Genomic DNA, 26,782 nt, shown 5'->3' with positions numbered 1-26,782 from the left:
ATACATGAACACTTATGATATAATTTTTTTATTGCATTATATTATTTAAGTAGTATTATATTATGCACTTAATATTGTCCTTTAATTATAAATTTGTAAACACGCTAAGTTTTTAGAGAAAACATTAGCTAAAATCCCCACAAAACATATCTTTAAGAAAGAGTGTGAAGAAGTTTATTAATATTCTTAATAAAATATTAGTCTTATAATTGTTCCAAACCCCTATAACTTGAAGAAATATTTTGATGTCCAATTAAAGAGAGAGAATTGACATTGTGAGAATTAAACTCATATTCTTTTTCAGAAATTCAACGTGTCAATTAAATTACACTATATTCATTCTGATTTTTTTGTTATTAAAAAATTATTAACTTTTATTTTAATTATTATATTGATTATAAAAACACTATAATAATTACATAGAGTTTCTACCACTATCTTGTTACTTGTGAAGTGGGTGTAGTTATACCGTGGCACAAAACCATCATATTTCGAGAAAAAGGAGGGTCGAACTCGAACCAGATTGTGGTCGGTGCAGAACAGAGAGAACAACACACACAGGGTTTAGTTGAGCAGTGAGAAAAAAAAATGGCCATGGTTATGAAGGCCACGCCAATCACGGCTTCGGGCTTCGTTTCAACAAGAACAAGAAATTCCACACTTCAACCCTTTAAATCATCATTTCTCAGATAACGCTGTAAGTCCCTCCCTGCCTTTGTTCTAGCCTATGTATCATCACACGTTGTTGTTATTTTCCCTCTCTTCTCTTATACCCTATGGGAAGAGACGTTTTTTATGATCCTTTGATTTCATTCACCCAGAAGCTGGGCACAATTGTAAAAGCTGGCACGTTTTTTATGATCCTTTCTATTATTTCCCTTATCCAGAAGTTTCTTTATTTTCATTTCATTATTAGTAATGCTGCATTCATCTTGAAGTATATCTTTGTATGTGCTATTGATTTTGTGTACACTATAATTTGCATTTTGCTACAGCAGTTCACTGTTTTGAGCCACATCTTCTAAGTTTTATATCTGTGTGGTTGGTTGAATCCTTTCCTCCCTCACACAAAACAAAAGGCGTTTCTTACTCTGTCATTTACAGTTTGCACTGCTGGAGAACTCTTCTGTCGATGATGATCTTGCAGAGTTAAAGAAAGAATTGTCTGGAAGCTCTAAGGTATTCCTCTATCTATGACTGTTTGACTTTCTCTATACATTAGCCATCAACACAAACTTGTTTATCATGGGGACTTGTATATAACACTTTTGGTTTGGTTTGAAATTTCATAGATATGATTGATGTATCATAAGAACTTTTTAATCAAAAGCTATATTTTGGAAGAAAAAATAATTCAAGACTATGTAAGATTGATTTTAATTATCCTCTGTTGTATTTAATGCTTCATTGCAATTTTATTTATTTTCGTTTTTCTGTTGGAAGTAGTGTTCCAACCAGTAAAGAAATTCCCTCTAAAAACGAAGAACCCTCGACGACGTCCTCCTCGTCCTCCGCCATTTTTATATTCAGTCTTATCTGCTTCGTTTACAGTGTTGCTTTCTTCCTTGTATCTATCCACATTGCAATCGAGCCTTTCAGTCATACAATTGCCGTATCCAGTTTATGGTGTGTGCTACTGTGTATGTCATATGATGGACGATTCAATCAACCAACAACTTAACCATGTTCCTTCACAAATAGATTTGCTCAAAATTACGTACAAACGCCAATGCTGATACTTTTTAATCTATAGAAATTAAATAAAAGTACGGAAAGCTTATAACACCAGTGTAAATGGCAATCTACTGTCTATCTATCAAATGTTCTTTTTTTACTAGATGTCTAATGCTATTTTAAGTTTAATTTTGATACTACTATTAATCGTAGTTTAAACGGACCAGAAAGACAAGGATATATACCAAAACCATTCACCCGGACCAGAAAGATGAATCTACTTTTCATCACCAAAATCAGTTGCATTAAACTCTAGAGGAACCTAATCCAGATACACCATACCATCATTCAGGAAATTGATTTACACAGTCGTTTACGAACTTGAAAAGATAAAAACAATAATGCCTACATAATTGTTGGACAACAATCATCCAAACTGATTTAACCACTTAATTAGTTAAACACCACTTTAAATTGCAATTTTATTTTTATTCTCTAATGTAACCAATGCTATAGTAACACTTTTTTTGTAAATAAGCCTAGTTGAATTCTAGGGTGAACCATATTAAAAGCAAAATTGATTGGTTAAGTCAATTCCTAAGTTACTTTTTTATCAGTAATTCCTAAGTTACTTAAAACACGAATGTGACAAGTGCGTGAGCATTTTATATATTTATTTATTTTGCACGAGGACTGTAAATGGCAATCCAATCAAACTACTATTTTTAAGCACAATAGCAAGAACTGCTCCAAAGTAAGGCAGATTACAAATTGGATTTAATGTCTGCAAAGCAACATCAAACCATAATTTAGCGACACCTAAGCTCAAGTTACATCCATCATCCGAGAAACGGTTCAACACAGAAGAAATTGCAAAATTATTTGTCCAACATGAGGTTCAACACCCACCTAAACTAGACATTTTCTCATACCCATAAGATTCATGGCAATTGCTAGTATCGATCATGACGCCTGGCAAAAAAAAAAAATACATGGCAGGTTAGGTACACACACCAATAAAAAAAAATAAGGATTTCGCTTTATTTTACGGCTGAAGTAATTATGGGATTTCAACCGATTGAAGAAAAAATCAACAATTGATATCATCATATGCACATGCACAATCCATGCATGTGTCACAAACCAATCTCTTTTTTCTTTGATAGTTGAAATCCCCCACTTTTGTCTCTAAAGTACACACCCTGGAGCCAAATTCATAATAATGGAAGAAAAAGAAAAGAATCAAACAAAGGAAGATAAAGCAAAGACTTTCAACACAGAAATTTACTGTGCTCCTCTTGTATTTGGATACCACAAGGGATGCTTTAAGAGAGACAATCTAGTAAGCCCTACTTAACTCTTAGATCATGGGCCAACTTGTGTCACTCACTGGATCCCCTGAAGTTTTTTCCATTGTTAACTACACAAGCATGTTGTTGAAAAAAGAAAAAAAAAAGGAAATATTCAAGGATAGTCAAGGAATTCTGTACCTATGTCGATCATAATCTCTAGATCGCTCTCGGGATCTAGAGCGTGACCTCCGACGACTTCTTGAGTCATAGGAGCGGGTGCGGTCTGAGTCTCTGTCACGGTCTCGATCATATCCACGATCTCTATCATAATGCCTATCATGATCTCTGCTCCTACGATCATGGTCTCGCCCTCGTTCACGACTATCACCAAGTTCACGGTCCCTACTAGACTCCCTGTCTCGATCCCTACTCCGTTCTTTTGATCTATGCAAATAATGCACACAATATTTAACTAAATATGAAACTTTATTTCACTGCCCATCAAAATATTTTTATGTTGTATTAAGCAATGAAATTTACCTCCTGTCATCAAGCCGATCAGTCTTTCGGCTCTTGTTCCTTTCTTCCTGAGCCAGAAAACAGCATGGTTTAAGATCCTTCCTCTTCCAAATTAAACTAAAAGTTGATATATTATTGAACATACAAAATTCCCAAAATACACTATAAACATGACAAAAAACACAACCCCTGACCAAACAAAGTCAACCCCACCATCTGTTTCTTTTGTCCGTTCCTTTTGCCTTATGGTCATACACTTGGAAATAATCAGAAGTAGCATTTAGAGTTAACAATTGCAGGGGAAAAAGAATCTCTTTGGTATTGAACATCATTGACAAAGTGACATACTTTTTTGGTATTAAATAGTACTGGGTGCACAAGTGACAAACTTTTTTGGTATGATAGGTAGGGATCACCACTGAAGGCAGATAAAAAAAAAATAAAAAAAGGATCACCACTGAAGGCAGATAAAAAAAAAAAAGGATCACCACTGAAGACACAAGTTGAATAACTTTATTCAGTTATTGGAAGATAGAGAATAATCTGAAACATTCTCATTTTCTTTATATTATAATAATAACTAAATGAGCATAAAAAATAAATAAAACAAATGCATCAAAATAAAAGGTAAATATCCCCATTTTCTATTAAGAAAACAAACAAAAAATGATACTAGGGAATGAGCATTGGCGTGAAACGTAAAAAGGTTGAATGGTTTTGTTATAAAAGGAACAACAATAAGAGAAAATGGAAAAGAGAAATCACATGAATGGTGGCGATGAGATCATTGGCAAATATCAGCAAAAATAAAATTATAAAAAAAGGCGTTAAAAATTTAAAATTAAATGTCAGAGTAAAATCCACATGATGCACAAAGCCAATTGATGAGGAGATGCCATGTATCAGCTGGTTGGATAGATTTAATAAAAGTATAGATAAGAAATGCAATGACTTACATTCAATGCCAGAACAAACATCAAATCAAAATGGTAAGTACACACAAGATCAGAAATGCATTAAAGATGTCTTACTTGAAGTTCGGCTAACTTCTCACGAATCTGCATATACCCTAAATGAAGTTTGCCTCCAAAATGATCAGCTAAACGGCGATCACTGTAATAATAATACAAATCAAAATATTAAAGCAAAACATACAAAAGCAGCAGGACAATATATTGATATATGGCATTATTTCCCCAAAAATTTCTAACTAAGAATAGCATGATCTACAAGCAAAAAACAGAAAAGACGCACATTCTTTAGCTGCAAAAGTTATCCTCGTAAAACTGGCACAAGAGCCTGCTGGTGACAAGAGGTATTACTAACGGGTCAAAAGCTGAAGCACTTGAAACCCCAAATTCTAACTCCATAAATCCCTAGAAAAATTTAAGGAAAGAGGGAAAAGATGTAGGGGACACAAATCAGTTGTTACCTGTCATAAACACTCAAAAATGCTCCACAAATGTCGCACACACGTAGCTTCTGATCAGTCTGAATTGTTATATATGAGTAAAAGAGGTATAAGAATCACTATAGTTATATATTATAATACAACTAAATAAGCCATAAATTCTCAGGAAAAAAAATATCAAGTATGTCAAAAATTGTGGATGCATGGCAATGAATGGGAAATTATTTGAAAATTTACTTTTCTGCAAAGTTGGAAAGAGATGAATATGTGTATACTTCTCTCCCACAGACACTTGGAATGAATTCATTCAGGACACAGCATATCAGGGTATACCTCTCGAGTTGAATGCAAAAGAGAAATAGCTAATAATGTAAATTTATCAGACACAGTCAAGAATTATGAAACTTAAGAGGACTTGGAATGGAAGCTTCTTGCGTACACTTAATTTATACTAATGTATCATTTGCAGTGTTGGGGGACACATAAATGTAATTATTTAATACTAATTATATAAATAGTTACAGCAGGTCATGGAAAATCTACTCACAATCCGCACATCCACAGCTGTATACTTTGAAGAATCCAACACTGGCTCCTGCCTGGCAGGAAGCTGAGATAGAAAAATCAGATTATTAGAGCCATTACACAAGTAAAAGCTAGAAATTAATAAGGAAAGCATGCAAACACACCAGTTACACATGGATTCCACAATTTGAAATTTAAAATAGTATGCAAAAATACAATAATACAAAAAATGCAGTAACTTTGTAGAGAAATCCATAATAATAAAACATATGAAGGACCTTCTTAAGTGCTTCAGCCTCTTCCAATGCTTTTTGAGCCTCATCAACCATTCCTTGCTCACCTGTTCATTCAAAAAATACATATCATTAAATAAAAAGTAAAGAGCCTAGGAGAACGCAAAGGACAAAGTTTGTGGCTCTTGAAATTTGCTTATCATTAAGCTAAACGCATACAAAACCAAAATATAAAAAATGCTATCATGAGTCATGATTACCAAGCAGCACTCAATTATATATTGATATTAATATTAAAACATGAAATATAGCAAATTTCAGAGCCACTTAAAACTCCAAAGGAATTTAAAGCCAATTTCAACAGTGTGTTTTTGGATTGGTTTATTTTGTTCAACTGTTCATAAAATCTTATAATCAAAATTCAGCAGAGGAAGTTTTAGCTGAGAAGCCACTTGTGTAAAAATTAAGCAAAAAATAGAAAACATACTTGTGTTTAAGAGTATCACTGACTTACCAAGATCCTCAGCCTTCTTCAGCTTTTCATTTATCATCTCCTGTGTTCGAGCATCAGGAGCAACTACAGGAAGAGGTGCCAAAGGTGGTGGATTTGGCAGAGGTGTAGGCAAAGATGCCCTATCTTTGTTGAAGGCATCTAAAAGAAGCATAGACTGATTGGAAATTGATAGGAAGCCAAAGGAATTGTTAGTATCTCCTCAAAAATTAGATAATTATCTTGATGGTCTAACACCTGAATTGGGGGAAAAAATACAACAGTTACAGTCACACATGGATCTTCATGTTCATGGGAGATCACTAACCTGCTTGTCCGCTCTCTTAGTTCTAAGTTCCTCTACAACCTCTAAAGCTCGAATCTTGAGATCTGACTTGCCTTCAAGATCTGCAAATTCAATTTAGACAAAGTTAAAAACCTCAACAACCAAACCTTTTCCCACTCCGTGAGTTCAGCTACATGGATCAAATGAACCCATAATGTTCTATTTTACAAAAGCAGGAAAAAATAACAAGGATCAGGTTTTTTACCATTTAAGAGATGCTCCAAATTTAAAAAATTAGCACCAACCATGACTTCATTCGCATCAGATATTCAAATACTTCAATAATTTGACTCTTTTTCACTTGATTTACCAGACTATTGGAATGATAAAAGATAATCAAATCAAGCATAAGAAGTTTTGATACCAAGTCTCATATCAATTTTGAGTTAAGAATAAAATAAAATATCAATTAGTTTTAAATCTAATGAAGTTGAAATTTGTTCTACAGTTTTCATACTAAAAGAATTTACAATTAAATCATTTGACTTTAAAAGAGAAGTTATCTAGGGACAGGGACCTAAATACCTATTATACACAAGGATCCATTCAATTCCTAAAACAAAACACGCCTACCAAACATTTGCTGAATTCCACAAGTAAAGTGCATACTCACAACCAAGGACAAAAATTGCAATTAAAAATATTCATATTCAACCTAAGCCAGAGGCCACAACTGAGACAAAAAGTATTCACCGGTTTATGGCCATAACAGTTCCAAGTAACGTATTATCCCCCACTAGCAATCTATTCTTCTCTACAATTAATGACACAGAAACACCAAATCATCTAAAAGCGAAAAAGTTCATGCAGTAACAACAACAGTACAATACCATATTGATCAGCTTCTTTCAATTTCTCTTTGATTTGCTTCGACAACTCAAGCACCTCATCTGTCTGCAAGCAAAACAAAACAATCATCACATCTTGCAAAATCATTGCCACGGGCAAACCTTACATAACAAGGACTCAATCAAGACTCACTTGAGTAACTTCAGAGACCGAAATTGCAATAGCCGCTTTCGCATCGTCGTCCTCGAGCCGCTTTAGAGCCCTGCCAATTTTCCTATCACACTCACCAATAAGCTTATCTATTACATCCTCCAACTCCCTGTCATAATTATCGGTCCCCTTTGCTTTCGCCTCCTCGTATCTAGAAACAGTTAAGCACCATCCCGAATACAAACTAACCACAACACAAATGCATCTAATGACATGTCATAAAAAAATCATTGCTCTTTCTTATCGTTCAATTTTAAAAATTAAGACAATGAAACGACCTTGTTTAATTTGAATATAATTTCAATGAGTAAATTACACTAGCATCCCTGAGATTCGTCAAATTTCTCCAGATACCTTTTTAATTTTTTATATCCTTTGAAAAACATCACATTGACACTCCTTATACATTACACTAACCCCGTGATTATTTGAAATTAAATTGAAGCAAAGTGTTGTTTTGTTTTGATAGCAATACCCTAACCCTAGATCTCGAAGGATACTCTTTCCGGAGCTGCAAGGAGTGGACCTTAGGGCAAGGGCCCATATCCATTTTCTGAAACGGAAACAGAGAAAAAGGGAATAAATAAATAAAAAAATGAAGCCCTAAACGAAGAACGAGGAGTGAGAAAACGGAAGAAAAAGGTTACCGTTAACTGGAAGAGTTCGTGAGGGCAGAGACCGACGAGGTAGAGACGACAGACGTCGCGATCGTAGTACTTGCGATTGACTTCACGGACGTCGCCGTTACGGTTGGCTCCCATCAACACATCGAGCTGCTTCCGTATCGCATCCATGGTTGAAAACCCAGTGAGTGCGAGTTCAGTGTCTTGTGTTGTGCTTTTTATCTTTGGGTTGTTGTTGAGTTCAGGATCTGGAATCAATGAATCAATGAATATTTACCCTCTAAAAACACTGCTATTATTATATGCAATGTCAACCAGTGTTAGGGTTAAGAGAGCTTCGGTGGTCGGTGACATTTGCTTTGCCTCTATTTTTCTTTTAAACAAAATATATATATATATATATATATATATATATATATATATATATATATATATATTTATATATTTATATGAATGCCAATAAGAAATTAAAAATATAAAAATTTGTTCGTAATTTAACATACTTATTCTATTTTCACCCATTAAATAATAAAATAAATATACAAAATCTTAAAAGGAAATTAAAAAATAATGTGATAAAACAATTGCTTAAACGATAAAAAAAAAGTGTATTGATTATGTGAATGAGATCCTCTAATTTAAAAGCATCGGAGGAATAAAAACATTATATGAAATTTTGTTTTTGAAACATATGTGCTTTGAGAACACTATTTCTTAAAAAAAAATTGATAGATAGTTGTTTTACTCGAACTGGAGGACGAGTAACCTTTGGAAAGGACGTATCAAGCTGGGATGTAGGGGATGGAAGTTGTTTGAGCTGTACTTTGAGTGATTATGATTGAGTTCGTTTAAGGTTTGATATGATTTAACTTATTTAACAAATAAGTTAAATTTAAGTTTTTTAAAAAGATCATTCAGTTAAATAAGTCTCGAGAAAAATATTGCGATCAATTCTGATAGAATATGATGGAATGGTCATAATTGTATTTATTCTCATTAATAAAATAGAGACTTTACATAAGATAAAATAAAACATTTAACAAATGAGACTTAAGCCACTTCAAAACAATAAGTGAGAAAACTCACTAATTGTGATTGAAGATCTTGTAAAAAAGGTTAATACTAAGAACAAGTAATTTGTTAGTTTAACTGACATTGAAATTGATTTAATTAATTTTAAGTTTGTAATCTTGTCTTGGTGTAAGAAAGTGTTAGAAAATACATTAATAAGAGGTCAAATTTTATGTGATTGTTAGAAAGCTTAGAATATTAAAAAATTTAATGATTTTCACTTCCTTTAGAGCAACTCCAACGGGAGTACTCTTTTCACTTCCACAGTATGAAAAAACGTGAATACAAATTTAGACCATCGGAGAGCAACCCATCATTGAAGATCTTTATAGCAAAATAATATTAAAAAAATTGTATGGAGACAATCGTAATCTTTTTTTTGTTTAGATATAGAATTTGTTCTATTTTCTTCCACTGGCTAGCAATGTTTATTTTTATTACAGTTGAGACTAGTTAGCATTGCTATAAAACAAAGCATTTTAATAGTGAATTTAGTCGTTATAAAATATTTTTATAACCGTAAAATTTTTTAAGTTACACGGTGTTTGTGATGTATAAATAATATATTTTGATAACATTTTTATAACAATTCTCTCAATTTCTCTTACCTCATTTCATCTATTTATTCTCTTAAATTTTATTTTATTGTTTGTATTTCCTTCTCTTTAAACAAAAATGGATCTCAATAATCCTATTTTTTTTACTTCAATTGCATGTTAAATTGCCAACCCCAAATGCACAAATGTTCAAAAACATCTCCATTCTTCAAATTCTCCAAATAATCCAAACATTAAATTTTTTTCCCAATTTCTATTCCTAATCGGTGTCCACCAAACATGTTATATATAGGTCATCCATATGTAATGTCGAACCAAAGTGGAATGAATTTTTTGTTTCTAATAACTAGTCTCTTAATGTTTAGTGGTATTTTAATGATGAGTAATGATGAATATTGCTATGATCAACAAGTAAAGACATCGGTGTGATCAAGTTCCTCTGTTTTGTTTAAACTTAACTAAAAAAATGTTGTAATCAAAATTGTCTTACAACATCAAAGGTCAACACCAAAGAGATGATAGTGGTAAAGCAACTATTCTGCATAGTGACAAAGCAATTATTGTGTTAAAAGTAATAGCATCCCATGACTTATAGATTTGATATGTATACCTTATTCGTTGTTGGTTCAACTAATGACATTAATGTTGGAACACACACTGTTCTTCACTCAATTGCAAGAGATGCAATTCACTCCCTCACACATTCACTTGTGTATCACTCACTGTTTTCTAAGCACAGAATTGCACACACACTAGGAATAGCACTAGAGACTGAAAATGATAGAATGAAAACAACCACTTTATTAAGATGTATGATTGCCCTTTTATACAAGCAAAACAAAGTAACAACCCTTCACTCTTAGACTAGCACTTATAACAGAATTTTAAAATTCTGTTATTCTCTCTTATACACAAAGCCAAAACAGAATTAAACTCTTACACCCTCCCTTAATTTTGATCTCCTAAGTCCATCAAGCCAATTTTGTCCCTTAACATTTTAAACCTCTCCCCTTTGAGGGGTTTGGTTAAAATATCAGCAAGTTGATCAAATGTGCAGCAGTACTCCACTTTCAATTTCTCTTTGTTCACTTGATCCCTAAGATAGTGAAACCTTGTTTCTATGTGTTTGTTTCTGCCATGAGAGGTTGGATTCTTTGACAGGCTTATAGCTGACTTATTATCCACAAAAAGCTTAACTCCATCACTCTCCTTGATTTTTAATTCCTGTAGTAATGTGTCCAACCAGACAGCTTGACAAGCACTCATTGCAGCTGCAACATACTCAGCTTCACATGTTGATAGAGCCACTATGGATTGCTTCTTAGAACACCACGATATTGGTGTTGCACCATACATGAATATGTAACCTGTAGTACTTTTTTTGTCATCTCTGTCTCCTCCCCAATCTGCATCAGTATATCCTATCAATTCCTCTGAGTTGCTATTGTCTTTATTTGGAAATAAAATTCCAGCATTGATGGTCCCTTTTACGAACCTTAGAATCCTCTTGGCAGCTAGGAGATGAGGAATTCTGGGTCCTTTCATATATCTACTTACCAGTCCAACAGCAAATTCCAAATCAGGTCTTGAATGACACAAGTACCTGAGAGAACCAACAATCTGTTTGAACTCAGTTGCATCGACTTTGTCTTCCTTGCCCTCCTTTTCAAGTACAAGACCTGCCTCTGTTGGTGTTGCTGCTGAATTACATTCAACCATGTTGAATCTCTTCAATATTTCTGTTGCATACTTGCTCTGGTGCATCAAAATACCTCTCTCAGTCTTCTTGAATTCAAATCCAAGGAAATAGGATAGAACCCCCATATCAGTCATTTCAAACTCACTCATCAATTCCCTTTTCAGTTCTGCTATCTCACTTTCATTACCATCGATGATCAACAAATCATCCACATAGAGGCATATAATAATGACATTACCTACTGATTTGGATCTTACATAGACTCCAAACTCACAGCTACACTTATCAAAGCCAATTTTTATCATAAAACTGTCAATTTTCTTGTTCCAAGCTCTTGGGGCTTGCTTAAGTCCATAAAGAACTTTTCTCAACATGAGAACCTTTGACTCTTGGCCAGCTATAGAGAATCCAAGTGGCTGATTCACATAGACCTCCTCATCAAGAGGACCATTTAAGAAAGCACACTTCACATCTAGTTGGTGCATTGTCCAATTCTTTAGGCTAGCAATTGTCACTACTGTTCTAATAGTCTCAATTTTAGCAACTGGTGCAAACACCTCTCTGTAGTCAATCCCAACTTTCTGTAAAAATCCTCTAACCACAAGTCTAGTTTTATACTTGACCACCTTGCCTTCTGGATTTGTCTTAATCTTATAGATCCACTTCACATCAATGGGCTTCTTCGATTTTGGTTGAGATACCAGCTCCCACACTTGATTTTTCTCAATAGATTTAAAAAATATTTAGACCATCGGAGAGCAACCCATCATTGAAGATCTTTATAGCAAAATAATATTAAAAAAATTGTATGGAGACAATCGTAATCTTTTTTTTGTTTAGATATAGAATTTGTTCTATTTTCTTCCACTGGCTAGCAATGTTTATTTTTATTACAGTTGAGACTAGTTAGCATTGCTATAAAACAAAGCATTTTAATAGTGAATTTAGTCGTTATAAAATATTTTTATAACCGTAGAATTTTTTAAGTTACACGGTGTTTGTGATGTATAAATAATATATTTTGATAACATTTTTATAACAATTCTCTCAATTTCTCTTACCTCATTTCATCTATTTATTCTCTTAAATTTTATTTTATTGTTTGTATTTCCTTCTCTTTAAACAAAAATGGATCTCAATAATCCTATTTTTTTTACTTCAATTGCATGTTAAATTGCCAACCCCAAATGCACAAATGTTCAAAAACATCTCCATTCTTCAAATTCTCCAAATAATCCAAACATTAAATTTTTTTTCCCAATTTCTATTCCTAATCGGTGTCCACCAAACATGTTATATATAGGTCATCCATATGTAATGTCGAACCAAAGTGGAATGAATTTTTTGTTTCTAATAACTAGTCTCTTAATGTTTAGTGGTATTTTAATGATGAGTAATGATGAATATTGCTCTGATCAACAAGTAAAGACATCGGTGTGATCAAGTTCCTCTGTTTTGTTTAAACTTAACTAAAAAAATGTTGTAATCAAAAGTGTCTTACAACATCAAAGGTCAACACCAAAGAGATGATAGTGGTAAAGCAACTATTCTGCATAGTGACAAAGCAATTATTGTGTTAGAAGTAATAGCATCGGATGACTTATAGATTTGATATGTATACCTCGTTCGTTGTTGGTTCAACTAATGACATTAATGTCCTTAATCAATATGACGTCTTTAATAAAGTTTTACAAGAATAAATTTGCAAGGTATAATTGACAATAAATAAAATCACATACACCATAAGATATAATTTATTTAGCAGATAATATTTATTTAAAATGGGTCAAATTCATAAAAATCATTCCAAAGTCAGTAAGAGAAAACATAAAATTATTTGTCCAATGTCAAGAAGTCGAAAGGAAAGCTTTTGAAGTAGACGGTTAATCCTCCTATTATGTGAAACAAAATGGCCAGCCATATCATAAAGATGTTACATAGCATGACAACCGTCAGGTTTAATAACATTTACTGATGATATTTTCCCAATAGATGTGTGCTCTGAAGACCATGTTCTAAACGCAGTTTCTTTGAAATGTAAAGAATAGAAATTGAAGGCCCAACAAAATCTGGAATGATGTCTAAAAAACACCCTAATGGGCGAATGGAGAAAGCTCCCAAAGCTGAGTCTTGGTGATGTGTGGATGAATGATTTCTCACCCTGTCAAATCGTTGAGTTGACATAATCAGGGAAACAAATAAATATGAGTATTTTAGCTCCCTGTTAATTTATTTCAAACTATGTTACCTCCACGTAAAGTAAATTATCTAAATGGGGAATGACATGCAAATGGAGCGGAATAGTTTAGAATGAAATGGATTAAAAAATACCATTCTAGTTTGCGTAATTTATAAAAAGATGGAACAAATATTCCATTCCATCTTTCGAAAGAAGAATGAAACATAATAAATTATAAATTTCCATTTTTAATATTATCATTATCGTAAAAAATAAGACTCCTACTTGTCTCCCTTGAATTTGTTTCTGAACTTTTCATAAAATTAATTTTGACTAAGATAATTTATATTTAAATTTTTTTATTATAAAATAAAATTTAATACAAAATTTTAGATCGAATAAAAATAATTCTCAAATTTATTTGAGTTCAAACAAACCGTGTATATATATAAAGTACCGGAAAATTGGACGGAAGGGAGAGGAACTTAATGGTACCAGAGTAGAGTAGTGCGGAAGAAAAGAAAAACGAAATCCCTCGCTTTGAGAAATGGGTGTATTACTCTTCCGGTGGGTTCTGCCACTGACTCTGTTGCTCACTTGCGCGTTAGGTTTCCAATCGGACGAGCTTCTCCTCGACGACCAAGAGTTCGGCATCGAGGGAGGACGAGCCTCCTTCGATTCCGATTCGCACCCATCTCCCACCTCCACCTTGAGGAAGAGCTTTTCTGACTCCTCCTCCGACTCCAAGATCCACTTCCCTCTCCAACACGCTTTCGGCGACTCCGATTTCTCCGACGCCGGCAACTTCTCCGCTCGCCTTAAGACTTGGAGCCACGGCGCCCAGGTCCCCTTTCTTCTTCTTCTCTCTCTCTGTTTATGCTATAATTTAAGAGTTGATATGTGATTTATGAATTGAATTTGTGTCGATTCGAATCTACTTCTATTCAATTTTGCAAATGCTTTATCGCGTTAGTTCTGTCTTATTGCATTGAGTTCTAGTGGATATAATATATGCGAGATTTGTGATGTTGAGCTGAGAAGTGGTTTTGATCTGTTGTGATAGACGCTGACGAAGCTGCGGTTTAAGCGCGATCCTTTGACTGACGTTGAGCAGAAGAAGTTTCAAGTAATTCTGTTTTTAATTGAGCTAATTTTCTATGTATTACTGTTTTTTTTTTTGGGCATGTTTGCTTTGTATAAAGATGTAGCACTCTTCTCTTTTTACAGGAGCTGTTGCAAGGAGATGATTTCTATACGATTAGATTGCCGTCCAATGTTTTGAGCCCTCCCGGCCGGGAATATATTATTTCTTCCGTGAAAGCAGTAAGTGTGAATCTAGTTCTTGTGCATTGGATAGTATGAAATATAAATAAAAAAATTAAGGTTCGTTTTTCACTAGTACTATGGTTTAGTAGTCGGGTCTGTGCTTGGGGAGTGTCAAGCTTTTAGTTCCTTGGTTTGTTTGTTCCCTTTCTAGCTTGTATTTGGTGCCATGGGTAATGGTGATACTGTGGTATGGTAGTTAGCAATGTTGTTCTAATAAATACTTTGCATGATTTGTGTTGCACTTATCATGTGATATTAAATGAAAAATGATCCGTTTCTTTTCTCTCTCTCTCTCTTTCTCAGTCTCTCTCTTTTGCTGGTACTCTTTTTCCCTTTTAGAATGTTTTCAATAGCTTGAATCCTTGTTATGCTGTTTTGGTGGTTGTGGCTCTTTTATTTATTTGGCGTTTAAGTGACTTTTTGAGCTATTGACTCCAAGTTAGAACTAACAATTCTGCCTTTCTGAATCCAGCGATGTCTTCCAGGGGATGGATTGGAGGAGCATTTTGTAATACAAATGGTAATTTGCCTTATTATAATAAAATATGTTGTTTATGTTGCATTGATTCTCTTTATATTTGCGAAGATAACTTCTACTCTTAGTTCAAATTTTGATACATGAAGGGACTTGGTTCATCTAAGCTACTGTCATAGCCTAGCTACTTGGTTCATGATGCTCAAAAGGCATTTTTGTATAAATTGTTTTCTTTTTAATTCTACCTCCTTTTTTCATATGAAGGGAAAAAAAGAGTCATAGACCATAGTTGGCTTTATTTTCAACTCTTCAATAGCTGTTGTTTTGGTAGTGAGACAGTTGATTTTGAAGGAGTAGAGAAAGTGGGTTTTGAACATTTAATGATTTTCTTTTGTATGGGTCATGCTAAGTAGTAAGTAGTGCCCTAAAGGTTCTGGTTTTAAATTAACCAATGAAAAGTACAACATTGAAGACATTAGGTGATTGGGAACTTAAAAAGCTTTACTTTTCATTTTTTATTCCTCAACAAGTGCTTTGAGGGCATGTATTAGCATTTGCTTTCTCATATTTCATATAAATGGAAAAACTTGAAAGAGCATGAATGGTGTTCCCTATCAATACTGTAGTAGAATACTTCAACCAAGAAGCTGAACTGAACTTTGGTTGTATAGCTTTTCTAATAGATCTATCTTCACATTCTTTTTATTTTCATTGAGTTTCACTCTTTCAAATTCTTTTTCAGGAAGGTGTTAACGTCTTGGCTGTCAGTTATGGTGCCCCAGGGGCTTGCCCTTATCCTCGGCATCTCAAGCTTGTAAGTCACTTCTACTTTTGACAATTGCTCTTATATCTTATTATCATTGAGCTTAGCTCAACTTTTAAAACTTTTCAACTTGTTGTCGTCTATTTTCTCCTCCTCTTGCTTCTGTTCTTTGGTACTCACACAGTTGATTTCTTAAAAAGGCAGGGCCAATATCTTTTATTCTAATTGTTTGTGTTGTACCAGGACTCAATAGTCAATAATACTATCTCTTTCCTTAACATACCCAAAATGATATAAATACAGAAATTATTCATTGCTTTTATTAGTTTGTCATAGTTATGTAAGCATCTAAAATGATTGCTGTATGTCAACACCATATATAAATACAGAAATTGTTCAACAGTTTTATGTGTTTTTGCCATATATATAGTTTTTTGGTAAGCATCTAGAATGATTGTTGTATGTATGTATGTCAATGTCATAAGAGGTAATTTATGATCTTGCATTTTAAAAGAGTGATTAGATCCAAAGCTGGTTGGTGGCAGTTTAGACATTCCTTGTTAATCTATTATGGTCCTGATCCATGTTTATTGTGCCTTTAGAACCTGAATATTCCATAATCCATTCCCATGCTCTGGTTGATTTTATAACCTGTCATGCCAAAACTTGTCCTTATTCTTAAGAGTTACCGGGTGTGCAAAAACCCTAATGTTCATGTCCATGTCCATGTCATCAAATCTATTTTATAAGCTTGTGCAAACATAAAATTCATGTCTATTGCCTGATTTTATATTGCAAAGGCTAATCTTATACATGTTTTTTGGCTTTAGCCTGCAAAGTGGTCTTTCAAGTCACACACAGTTCTAAAGAGCAGTGAACAGGCACCGAGGTATATGTTCTGTGACTGTTAATTTCGCTCTTAATTGTTTTTTTTACTTCATATACTGAGTTACAGAAAAGCAGCACACAGTGTTCCTTGCATGGCTACTTTTTACCCAATAAAAAGCACGGAAAACATGTTCTATTCTCTTTCTTTTTCTTCTTCTTGAATATGAATTTCAGTAATGCATGATGCTGGTTTTCTCACATACTTATTACTGGTATGGTAGAAAGCCTGCTTAGATGAAGTTGGTGGTGAATATAGAGCCTTGTCTCTGGCTTTCACTATTCTCCACCACTATTTTTTTTTTGGAGTTATGCAGTATCATTTCTTGTATATCGTAACTGGTATACAAGAAAAAGAAATCGTAATTGGTATGTTTGACAAATGTTCAAATGTTTTCTAATCAATCGATCTTTTGCTTATTCATGTCTTATGTTATTGATTTTGCAAATGCTGTGAAGATGCTTCAGTAACCAACCCGCCCATCTATTTGGTTTAGAGGAAAATCTTGCTCTCAGGATTAAACTCATCTAACTAAATCTAAACGAATGCTGATTATTTGATGAGATACCTTGGTCTGACTTTCATATGGTTCGGGACATAATCAGAAATCCACAAAGGAACAATCTTAAACCTGCTATCATTTGGGACAGCTGAAGGATTGGGCTTAAATGGGTTAAGTATTGGTTTTTCATGGATGAACTTATGATAGAAAATAGGCGGATTGAAGGTTCGTTGTAGTTATCTGAGGGTAATATTATTGTTTCCAATGTAAGCATGTTTTTCCTAAAGTACCTCAATGGAATAAAAACAAAATTGAAGATAAAAATGGAAAATCAGAAGGGGACAATAGCTTTCCCAACCAAATGTTTCCATGAAGTTGTCTGGACTTTGTTGATTAAGATTAATATTGTCTTTCTTTGATATGCTGGGGAGGAAGGAAGGGTAAACATTTTGCTTTTGGCTTTTTAACATCATACATGAAGTAGTTGCTGCATCCATCATCTTTGTGACTAGTTTTTACTAGTGTGTTCTCTATTTCTAATCCAACAAATGTTTTTTTGCTTCCACAGAGCTCCAATATTTGCTGAAGAGGCACTTGGCGGGCAGGAGGGAGATGGTGAGGCTGTACAGCCAATAGAAAGGTCCTTTTGGGCTAAATACGTGAGTATACAACTACATGTTTACATGCTGGCTTGATCTTTAAAGCCATAACTATACCTTTTTTCCCCCAAAACAAAATTATAAATGTATGTACTTCTAAATTAACATTTTCATCTGGAATCTTTCTCGATACCAGTGGATCTACCTGATCCCTCTTGGACTCATAGTAATGAATGCCGTCACTCAAGCTATGAATATGCCTGAGGAACAAGCTGGCGGGCAACCTGGTGCTCCAATACAGCAGCAGCCAGGATCTGCAGTACAGCGTGGACCAAGTTCTGGTGGTGTGCGTAGAAGATGATAAGTTTGCTTCCTCTACCTCGCAAGACATTATTTGAGGGCATTGGTAATCAATGTAATCTTAGGTTGACCTTTTATGTAGCATTATTTAATAATCTTAATTGCATATTAGTAGCTCTGTGCCCATATGAAAAGAGATTTTAAACCGATTTGCTTGTAAACTTTGAAACAGCGATAAGTTTTCCAGTTAGATTGACTAATGTTATATATTGAAAATTAAATTTTGACCCGAATATTTTGATTTCCTCTGATATTGCATGATGTTTCTACTATTATCAATCAATGCGAAGGACAGAGGATCCACGAATAAAAAAAGATATCATAGCTTTATTATTCTCGCTCCCTCGTATGATATCATGTCAGCATTGGAAAACAAAATAGTAATTACGGAAACTAGGAGACCCTGCACTTTGAAGTATGAAGGGGTACATATAGCAACCGTTTATTAAAAAAGCAACAATGAAGAATGGATGAATAAATATAAATTTCTTTTTTTTTTTTCATCAGCTACTGCTTGTTTGAAAGGGTAAAGTGATCTCATATGGAGTCTATAATTAGTCTACCTAAATATTCAATAATTCATGCTCATGTTTTGGTTATGTTTTCACATGCAACGTTACAACTTGTACTCGAGTAACCAGCTTTAAGAAGACCCCAATTTGCATGTATTCAAGTCTATTTCTGAATTTTATAACTTGTGCAAACGTAAAATGTATTTTGTCGATAACGTGATTTTATTTTGAAAAAGCAGATCATATGCTTGCTGTTCCTCTTTCGGCTTTAGCCTGCAAGGGGGTCTTTTAAGTCACACTCCGTTTTGAATAATAGTGAAGTTTGAACATACACTAAAGGTTCTATGATGACAAATTCACTCTTGGTCATTTTATTTTATTTTACTTAATGTACAAAGAGTAACCGAAAAGCAGCATACATGGTGATCCTAGCAAGGTTTCCTGTAAACACTTGGGAAACAGAAAACACCGAAAATATGTTCAATTTTCTTTCATTTTTTTTTATCTTTGTAAATATGAAATTCAAATATAAAATAAAAGGGTGTTGGCATGTTGCAGTTAATACATTTTTTGCTGAATTTAAATTATACAAGGAAAATATTTTTAGTTTTTTTTTGTTGATTTAATATAGATTTTGAAAAATACTATTGTAACAATTTCCCACAATATTTTTTGCAACACTTTCTTTTTTCTTGTTTTTTATTCATCACATCACTCATTTTATCTCACATTTTTTTTCTATTGTAAAATTGTGAGAAATTTATGTGAAAATAACATTATTTATAGAGTTTATACTGTTTATGTTTGTTACAACATCACAAATAATTATTAGGATGTTATACGAAGAATGTAAAAACGCTGCTAAAAAAAAAACTCGTGCACATTTCTATAGCCCTTGTTGCAAGCTTCTTATCAATGGCAAATTGGGTTTGGGTTTGGGTTTAGATTCCCCAGTCTGTAGTAAATGCATGACAACTGAAAGAAGAGAAGAGAAGAATAATACAAAGATATGCAGCAAATAGACTACTTTTTATTTAAAATTAAAATGTTTCCCTTGGAAATTAACATGAGATGGACTATCAACGTAACTATAATTCATAACAATCTCGAAATTCTTGTCAACCAAATAAGTGAGAACTGAGAAGGACGTTTTATCCCATCAAAGCTCGTCCTGCAGATCAAAGAAAGTCATTTTGTGAGTACGACAACATCCATAAAGATGTCTTAGATTGCAAATCAATCACACTCATTCCTCAACCACGTGCTGAGACCACAAGACAAGTTTTTTTCTCAACTTTAATTTTTTTTAATTAATGTTATGACATGCAAAGTTACGATTCTTTTATGGTAGTGAAGGTTATGATTCAAAAATAAAGGTGAACAAATTTGGAGATTGATCATCAAAATGTCACCTCTATTTCAATGAATTTAATTAGCATTGGAGAGAATAACTAATAATAAAAAGGCGACTTACATGATCATCGTAATCATGGTGGCGATGCTGCACATAGGAAAATAACCAAGTGTAAGAAAAGCTAATCATTGTTGCAAAACACGGCAATAGAAAAAGTATTGGGAAATCAGCATCTAAATCCAAAACATAGATAACCATAACAGCAATCGGTACCTTTTTTTCTTTCCAAAAAAGAACATCATGGAGAATGTTATTTACCACCCCATCACAATTCCTTAAAACATTTTTTTTATGAGGATTAAGTCTCAAAACAGTTTGCCAAAGTCATCAAGATTCACGAGTAACAAATAAACCAATTCAATCCCTTTTTATTCTCTTTCAAATACATTTATTGAGATCTAACTGAAGTACTGTAGCTAATGTTTCAAAACAAAGCTCATCCTTCCCTAGATAATTCATTGGCTAAACTTTAGTTTCAACTTTCAAGGGCATCACATAGTATTCTGCTCTAAAAATGACCAGTTACAAGTATATATAATTATTAAGAGAACTTAATGACAAATTCATAGAAGGTAAGGCTTAACTCAAAGTAAAATACTCCCCATAACATTATTAGGAAAATTGGTTTACCTTCCACACACATTTTAAAAGAGAGATTAGATCAAAGACACATTTATAAATACTAGAACATTGCTCTAGAACTGTAGTCTTATTCCAATCTAGTACCTATGCCATTTGTCTTATCCTCAAAAAGGAGTGAAGATTCATGAAACAGGAAAAGAATAAACATTGAATGTATTCATGTATGATACATACCCTTCTATATTTGTCTCTATATTTGTCCCGGTATCGTCGATCATGACCTCTCTCTCGTCTACGCTTTTCACCTTCTTCTCTTGCTCTTTGAGCCTCCTGCACAAATAAGAGTTAGAACCCTGGGAAGAAAAACCTGGTTGACTCAATACAGATGATGGAACTCAAAAGTGTATGTCGATGTACCTCCTCCTCTTTGGCTTTCCTTACTTTCTCTGCTTCTTCAAAACCTTCCTTTTCAATCTGAGACACCAAAAAATAAGGGTCATCTTAACATGTACCCTAAGAGAAGACACGTATTAAGAAGAATTGAATACGTTTGTTCTTTTTACTAAATGGACAATTTTTTAGGCAAATCAAATATAACTTCAAAAAGACTTAATTAAGTTTCTAGACCATACATTTTATAGTTGCGCTCATATCCGTCCATGATGTTTAAAATTTTCAATCCAGTCACTGAATTTACCATTTGTTTTCAAGGTATCCCCTATTGTTGATTGCCATCCAAATAAGTCTTGATAGTTGCTTGTTTGGTTAATGTGCAAGTGACTTAATTTGCAGCCTAATTTGGATGACAGTTGATTATAGGACTACATTGAAGTTTGAACACATTTCATCATACATGTTATACAATGCTAGTATAAATAATTATATTTAAATATTTTAAAAAATCAACAATGCTATACAATGTTAAAATAAATAATACATTTTAAATATTTATAAACACTTATATATGAAAAAATATTAGTTGTTGTTTAATATGTAACCCATGTGCCACCTATAGGTCAGATGTGGAGCTAAATCAAATGCAAGAGAAAATCTCACCTCCCTGTTGGCAAACACTTCCTCAACAACTTGTTTTGCATAATCAGGGTCATCACAAATCAAAACATTGTCAAAAACTGAACCGCCTTTAACCTGAAACACAATATTTGGCTTATATTAACTGCATCCATCCATTTTAGCCTAACAGCTTTGCACTTCATGGAGAGGGAGATAGAGAAGTCTACAGTATGATATAACATGCCAACACCAAATTTGGAAGTTTACATTCATCATACCTGCCAAACTTCAATGCCCACATACTTGATAGGCTTAAGCACATAAAGATCAGGGTCGTCTTCAAATTCTGATAAAGGAAAAAAAATGAAATTTAAGCATTCCTTAGTATGTAGGAAAATCTGTAACATATATTAAATTATACAAAGAACCTAGATATACCTGGATTATCTATCCATGGAGTTTTCCATTTCCCTTTGTAGTTAGGGTTCTTGATTTTCTGTCAACATAGAGGTTACAAGTAAGAGAGAATGGATAATGAAAGAAAATTGAAAAAGAATAAGGAAAAATTAATGTTTGTGCCATAGTGGTTAGCTCCTCAAACTTGATAAACAAACCTTTCTTTTCCATGGTCCTTTGTATGCTGGATTTGGTATCTTTGGTGGTTTCCATTTCCCATCTTCCTCTTCATCCCAGTTTTCAGGCTAATAAAAAGGAAAAAAAAATCGTATAATTTTTTTTTAAAAAAACCCTTCATTTATCTCTCTGTTGAGAAGTAATCACATTAGAAAACCAAATAATGCATCAAACTAGATAAGCATGGAACTAACACTAACCTCTTTAGCATTTGGGTCAGGAATTTCTCTTGGGATCGAATCATATCCCTGCAATAGCAATAAACAAATAAATGAGCTTGCCATCTCATGGACTAAAGCTACCATCCCCTTGTTTCGTTATCATTAGGGGAAGTTAGAAATTTTGGATACCTCAGGTTTGACATCATTAGGGTCTTCAATGTATTCTCTTTCTTCCCAGTCTTTAGGCTGCAATTTGGAAGATGTTTTAATTTCAAAATACAAGTTATTGTCAGAAACAAAAAAGATATCTCAACAATAGGATCTGATTAGGATAAGTTAATTCTCTTCATGGTAAAACAGGAAATCCAAACTGAGTTATAATATTGTTATAAGATATGTAGAAGACCAAAAGCATCATAACATGCTAAAGCACAATATCAGAAGTTAACTAGTGAGTAAAACAGCTCAAAATGAAACCTTTTTGGCCTTGACATCTTTGATTTTTCGTGGAGGAAGAATATCCCAATCTGTATACATGCTTCCGGAATCTCTCTCTCTATTGTCAACCAGGACACTGTATGTGGCATCTGGCCTGAGAATGAATGTGTAGAAGTGAGTTAACCTGTCAGTTTCACATTGCAGGTCCTTCTTTATGGGGTAATTTTGACCGTGGTAGGAGAGTATCACATGGAGCTTCTTTGTATCCGTGCCACATAAATCTGGTCCAAACATTAAACTATAGAGAATGTGTCAACAGGACATTCTTTCTTTCTGTTTTTTAAGGTAAAAATAGAAAGCATGGATAAAGAAAAAAAAAATGAAGTTAGACCAGATGTGGTACATAAAGTTTCCTAAAAATAATGCAAGTGAAGCAAAATGAGATTTCCTGTAATAAAAAGATAAAAATAACATGCATATAAAATAACTGCATAAGCTTTCTTTTTTATGTTACTTCTGGACATAGTTTTATACACTATAATGAAGTCTCTATAATAGTATATTACACCCCTGATTACTTGTCTGGCAAGAACCAAAATTTCAGCATTGATATATTATTTTTCATTTCATGTTATAATTCAATTTTTCATTACTTTACTTAAGCTTCTAAAAATCAATAATACAAAAGAGGAGATAATCAAAATTGATTAATATTTTTCGAAGAAGTTAGCTCAGTTCGGTTGCAGGTTTACTATTTGTTCACTTGATATAAATCAAGAAGCAAAAACAAAGTGAAGAAAATGGAATAAGCAACATACATATATGGTGTATCCCCACCAAACTTCTTTTGATTAACAAATCCAGAGAGAAGCTTGATGTAACCTCCACCACATTCAATCTCTTGCTCAAATTTTACAGAATACTGAAGGACCAATGTTCTGTTCTTGTTTGTGAATTCTGGTATTTTTGCAGAGATGGCAAAGTGTTTGGCATCACTGGATGTTTGAATACCTACAATATCCCACAAAATAGCAACATGTTACAAAACCAACCAAATTCCTGTCACTACCATTTTGTACATATTAAGAAAGGAAACAAATACAAGTTCCTCAGAATGCAAAGTGTATTCACTAATTGAATTTTTGTGGGAGTAAATTACTCTCCTCTGATCTGTATTCTGCATTTACCACATATGCTAACAGATCTGTATTCTGCATTTAAAAAAATACAAACTAACTCCAAAATGTTATCATACCTAACAGATATGCTAACAGAATCATTGGCTCATGGATGTTTTGTAGTCAGATGTCTTTCTTTCCTACCCTAGTTCAGCCTTAAATGTTGAGAATCCATTTATTTAAACATAGAAATCATTAATCTAATGTCCCCATCCTAAATTTTTTTGTTAAAATACTAATAATAACTTATAATAATCCATTTCACATTTTATGTGTAGCAAGAGCATATTGAAGCTATACTAAACAACAACTACCTTTATCATCTGGATCACTGGCCCATTTTCCAGCTGTGTGCTTGAATGAACCTGCTTTGCCTTCACTGCTTTTCCAGTCTGACTTCACCCACCTACCTCGCCATCCATCTATACAAAAACCAACACATTATCATAATCACATTATATATTCATATCATCAGTGAAAAACCAAACCACCCTATAAACTACAAGTTGAATTCCTTTGAGATGGTAGAAGCTATTTGGTTTGTTTTTTCATTTTCAATTGATATTTTTAGTAATGACGCCATGAAAGTTTTGTTTCACTTTGCTTTTGTGCATAAAGTAGTGATGCAAAGTTGTGAAAGCAGAAGACAAAAGGGGAAAAAAGTGTATTTGGTGCTTTCTCCATATCCAACCAAACAAGGAATAATTGTTAAGGAAGTTGGTGTTAGAAATCATTGGTGGAGAAGGGTGATCTAAGAAATTGAAATTCACTAAATAAGAAAAAAAAACAACACACTGGCCATACATACATACGTGGCTCATACACTTACTAGAGTAAATATAAATATACAATGAATCATCTATTTAATTACCAATAAACTAACTATTCAGTTTTCACCAACTCAAACTAACTAACTACACGCATGTGATAACAGTTGAAACATATGAATATGATATAACTAAAAAGTAAGCATAAAAAAAAAAAAAAACAGGGAAGAAAATAGCAAATACCATCAAAACGCTCTTCAAAAATGATTTCAGAAACTGCCACTTGTATTAGCACCAACAAACAAAAGAACACAAACTTGTTCAGCTCAATCGAAGCATTTTCCGCCATATTGCGGAATAGGCAATATTTGCTTTCTGACACTGCTTACTTCCAATTGCAAGAGTTGAGCTTACTTTATAAAGAACCTATCTACTTCTTTGCCCTCCTCATGACATCATAATTACTTATATGCCACACACACTAAAGTATCACATCACTATAGTACAATATTTAATTAATTAAATTTCATTCTGAGATAAGTTTGATTATTTATTATTTATTTGTCTTGCCGATTGGACGTGGTCTTTACTTGGAAATAAAATGATGTTGATGGTTGAAGTGTTGCAATTTTGGAGTGAAGGACACTTAGGCGTAGCAATAGCCAATGGTACCGTTTCTTTATTGCATTTCTGTGTCATTTTTTTTTTATATAGATTTTGTTTATTAAATAAGATGAGAGAAAGAGGAAGTCAAAGTCTACGAGACCTTACAAAAGTCGTGAAACCACACAAGAAGGCAAAGTGAGAAAGACATTTTGTGTTCAATTGAATCTCCTTCCACGTTATTTCAGGGATGACTTCAGGAACGCGTATGAATAGTCAATGATGAATTAGATGTAGACTCAAAGTCCTCTAAAGTTTTAGTGCCTTCATTTCTCCATTTAATAATTTACCCCACCACCAATTATTTTCCAAAATTTACTACTTACTACCTCCGCTTCTGGTTATACCGTTTTTTAGACAAAATAAATTATTTCAAAATAAATATCATTTTATAAAATTAATGCTGTATTAAATACTTTTCTTAAGAATATCTTTAATGAATAATTAGTGAGAGTAATTTATAGGAGGACTAAATAAGTCATCAATTAGAAAGATAAATGATATATTAAAAATTTATTTAATGTTTTTTTAAAATTTAATAACTTAATTGGATTTCTAAGTATCACTCAATTGTGTTCAAGTAATGCTCGTTACATGATATGGTAACTCAAACATAAGGTTATTTTTTAAAAGATTAAATTATTTTTTAGTCCTCCAATTTATTTTTTTAGACAATTTTGTCATCTAATTCTTTAAATCGATTTAATTTGGTCCTTTGATTTAAATTATAAAAAATTATATTTTATGGTGGTTCAAAACCACCATAAAATATACATTTTCCAAAGAAAATAAAATGATTTTAAAAATTAGAGGACTAAATTAAAAAAAAATAGAGAACCAAATTGAATTGATTTTAAAAATTAGAGGATCAAATCAAATCTAAAATCAATT

The 26,782-nt window shown here is 33.2% G+C and overlaps 3 protein-coding genes and 1 long non-coding RNA gene across 4 annotated transcripts; 2 read left to right on the top strand and 2 right to left on the bottom strand.

The window, feature by feature from the left end:
• The first annotated feature begins 475 nt into the window (after window positions 1–475).
• Window positions 476–1,766, top strand: LOC112997801 (uncharacterized). The gene is made up of 2 exons (XR_003262885.2): window positions 476–697; window positions 1,105–1,766. It is a non-coding gene; the product is annotated as an uncharacterized lncRNA (long non-coding RNA).
• A 608-nt stretch (window positions 1,767–2,374) lies between these two features.
• Window positions 2,375–8,490, bottom strand: LOC100777711 (putative RNA-binding protein Luc7-like 2). Its single transcript, XM_003534454.4, has 13 exons — window positions 8,137–8,490; window positions 7,990–8,042; window positions 7,472–7,640; window positions 7,321–7,384; window positions 6,473–6,552; window positions 6,169–6,322; window positions 5,700–5,761; window positions 5,444–5,506; window positions 4,918–4,976; window positions 4,517–4,598; window positions 3,507–3,553; window positions 3,165–3,410; window positions 2,375–2,646 (listed from the first exon to the last, which is right to left on the bottom strand). The coding sequence occupies exons 1-13, from the start codon at window positions 8,281–8,283 to the stop codon at window positions 2,628–2,630; spliced, it is 1,245 nt and encodes a 414-aa protein (XP_003534502.1). The 5' UTR covers window positions 8,284–8,490; the 3' UTR covers window positions 2,375–2,627.
• Window positions 8,491–14,094: 5,604 nt separating this feature from the next.
• LOC100777187 (UPF0510 protein INM02-like) lies at window positions 14,095–18,759 on the top strand. The gene is made up of 8 exons (NM_001254554.1): window positions 14,095–14,462; window positions 14,682–14,744; window positions 14,846–14,941; window positions 15,417–15,464; window positions 16,162–16,233; window positions 17,013–17,071; window positions 18,139–18,229; window positions 18,366–18,759. The coding sequence occupies exons 1-8, from the start codon at window positions 14,166–14,168 to the stop codon at window positions 18,528–18,530; spliced, it is 891 nt and encodes a 296-aa protein (NP_001241483.1). The 5' UTR covers window positions 14,095–14,165; the 3' UTR covers window positions 18,531–18,759.
• Window positions 18,760–20,051: 1,292 nt separating this feature from the next.
• Window positions 20,052–25,631, bottom strand: LOC100776652 (calreticulin-3). The gene is made up of 14 exons (XM_003534452.5): window positions 25,472–25,631; window positions 24,776–24,883; window positions 24,102–24,294; window positions 23,323–23,581; window positions 23,035–23,091; window positions 22,885–22,932; window positions 22,666–22,752; window positions 22,490–22,547; window positions 22,330–22,397; window positions 22,094–22,186; window positions 21,455–21,511; window positions 21,272–21,367; window positions 20,516–20,542; window positions 20,052–20,212 (listed from the first exon to the last, which is right to left on the bottom strand). Exons 1-14 carry the CDS (start codon window positions 25,575–25,577, stop codon window positions 20,201–20,203), a joined length of 1,269 nt encoding a protein of 422 aa, XP_003534500.1. The 5' UTR covers window positions 25,578–25,631; the 3' UTR covers window positions 20,052–20,200.
• Between the last annotated feature and the right edge of the window lie 1,151 nt (window positions 25,632–26,782).

Source organism: Glycine max, chromosome 9, assembly GCF_000004515.6.
Source record: "Glycine max cultivar Williams 82 chromosome 9, Glycine_max_v4.0, whole genome shotgun sequence".
In the NCBI taxonomy this organism is placed as follows: Eukaryota; Viridiplantae; Streptophyta; class Magnoliopsida; order Fabales; family Fabaceae; genus Glycine; species Glycine max.
This window is presented reverse-complemented; position numbering and strand designations above follow the sequence as displayed.

Coding starts and splice junctions, on each gene's coding strand:
- LOC100777711 (XM_003534454.4), bottom strand. CDS start 8,283: ATGGATGCGATACGGAAGCAGCTCGATGTGTTGATGGGAGCCAACCGT. Junction 4,599..4,917: donor TTTTTGAGTGTTTATGACAG/GTAACAACTGAT, acceptor TTATTATTACAG/TGATCGCCGTTTAGCTGATC. Junction 3,554..4,516: donor AGAAGTTAGCCGAACTTCAA/GTAAGACATCTT, acceptor TTTCTGGCTCAG/GAAGAAAGGAACAAGAGCCG.
- LOC100777187 (NM_001254554.1), top strand. CDS start 14,166: ATGGGTGTATTACTCTTCCGGTGGGTTCTGCCACTGACTCTGTTGCTC. Junction 14,745..14,845: donor TTGAGCAGAAGAAGTTTCAA/GTAATTCTGTTT, acceptor CTCTTTTTACAG/GAGCTGTTGCAAGGAGATGA. Junction 14,942..15,416: donor TTATTTCTTCCGTGAAAGCA/GTAAGTGTGAAT, acceptor TTCTGAATCCAG/CGATGTCTTCCAGGGGATGG.
- LOC100776652 (XM_003534452.5), bottom strand. CDS start 25,577: ATGGCGGAAAATGCTTCGATTGAGCTGAACAAGTTTGTGTTCTTTTGT. Junction 24,884..25,471: donor TTTTGAAGAGCGTTTTGATG/GTATTTGCTATT, acceptor GTTTTTGTATAG/ATGGATGGCGAGGTAGGTGG. Junction 21,368..21,454: donor GGAAAGCCAAAGAGGAGGAG/GTACATCGACAT, acceptor TTATTTGTGCAG/GAGGCTCAAAGAGCAAGAGA.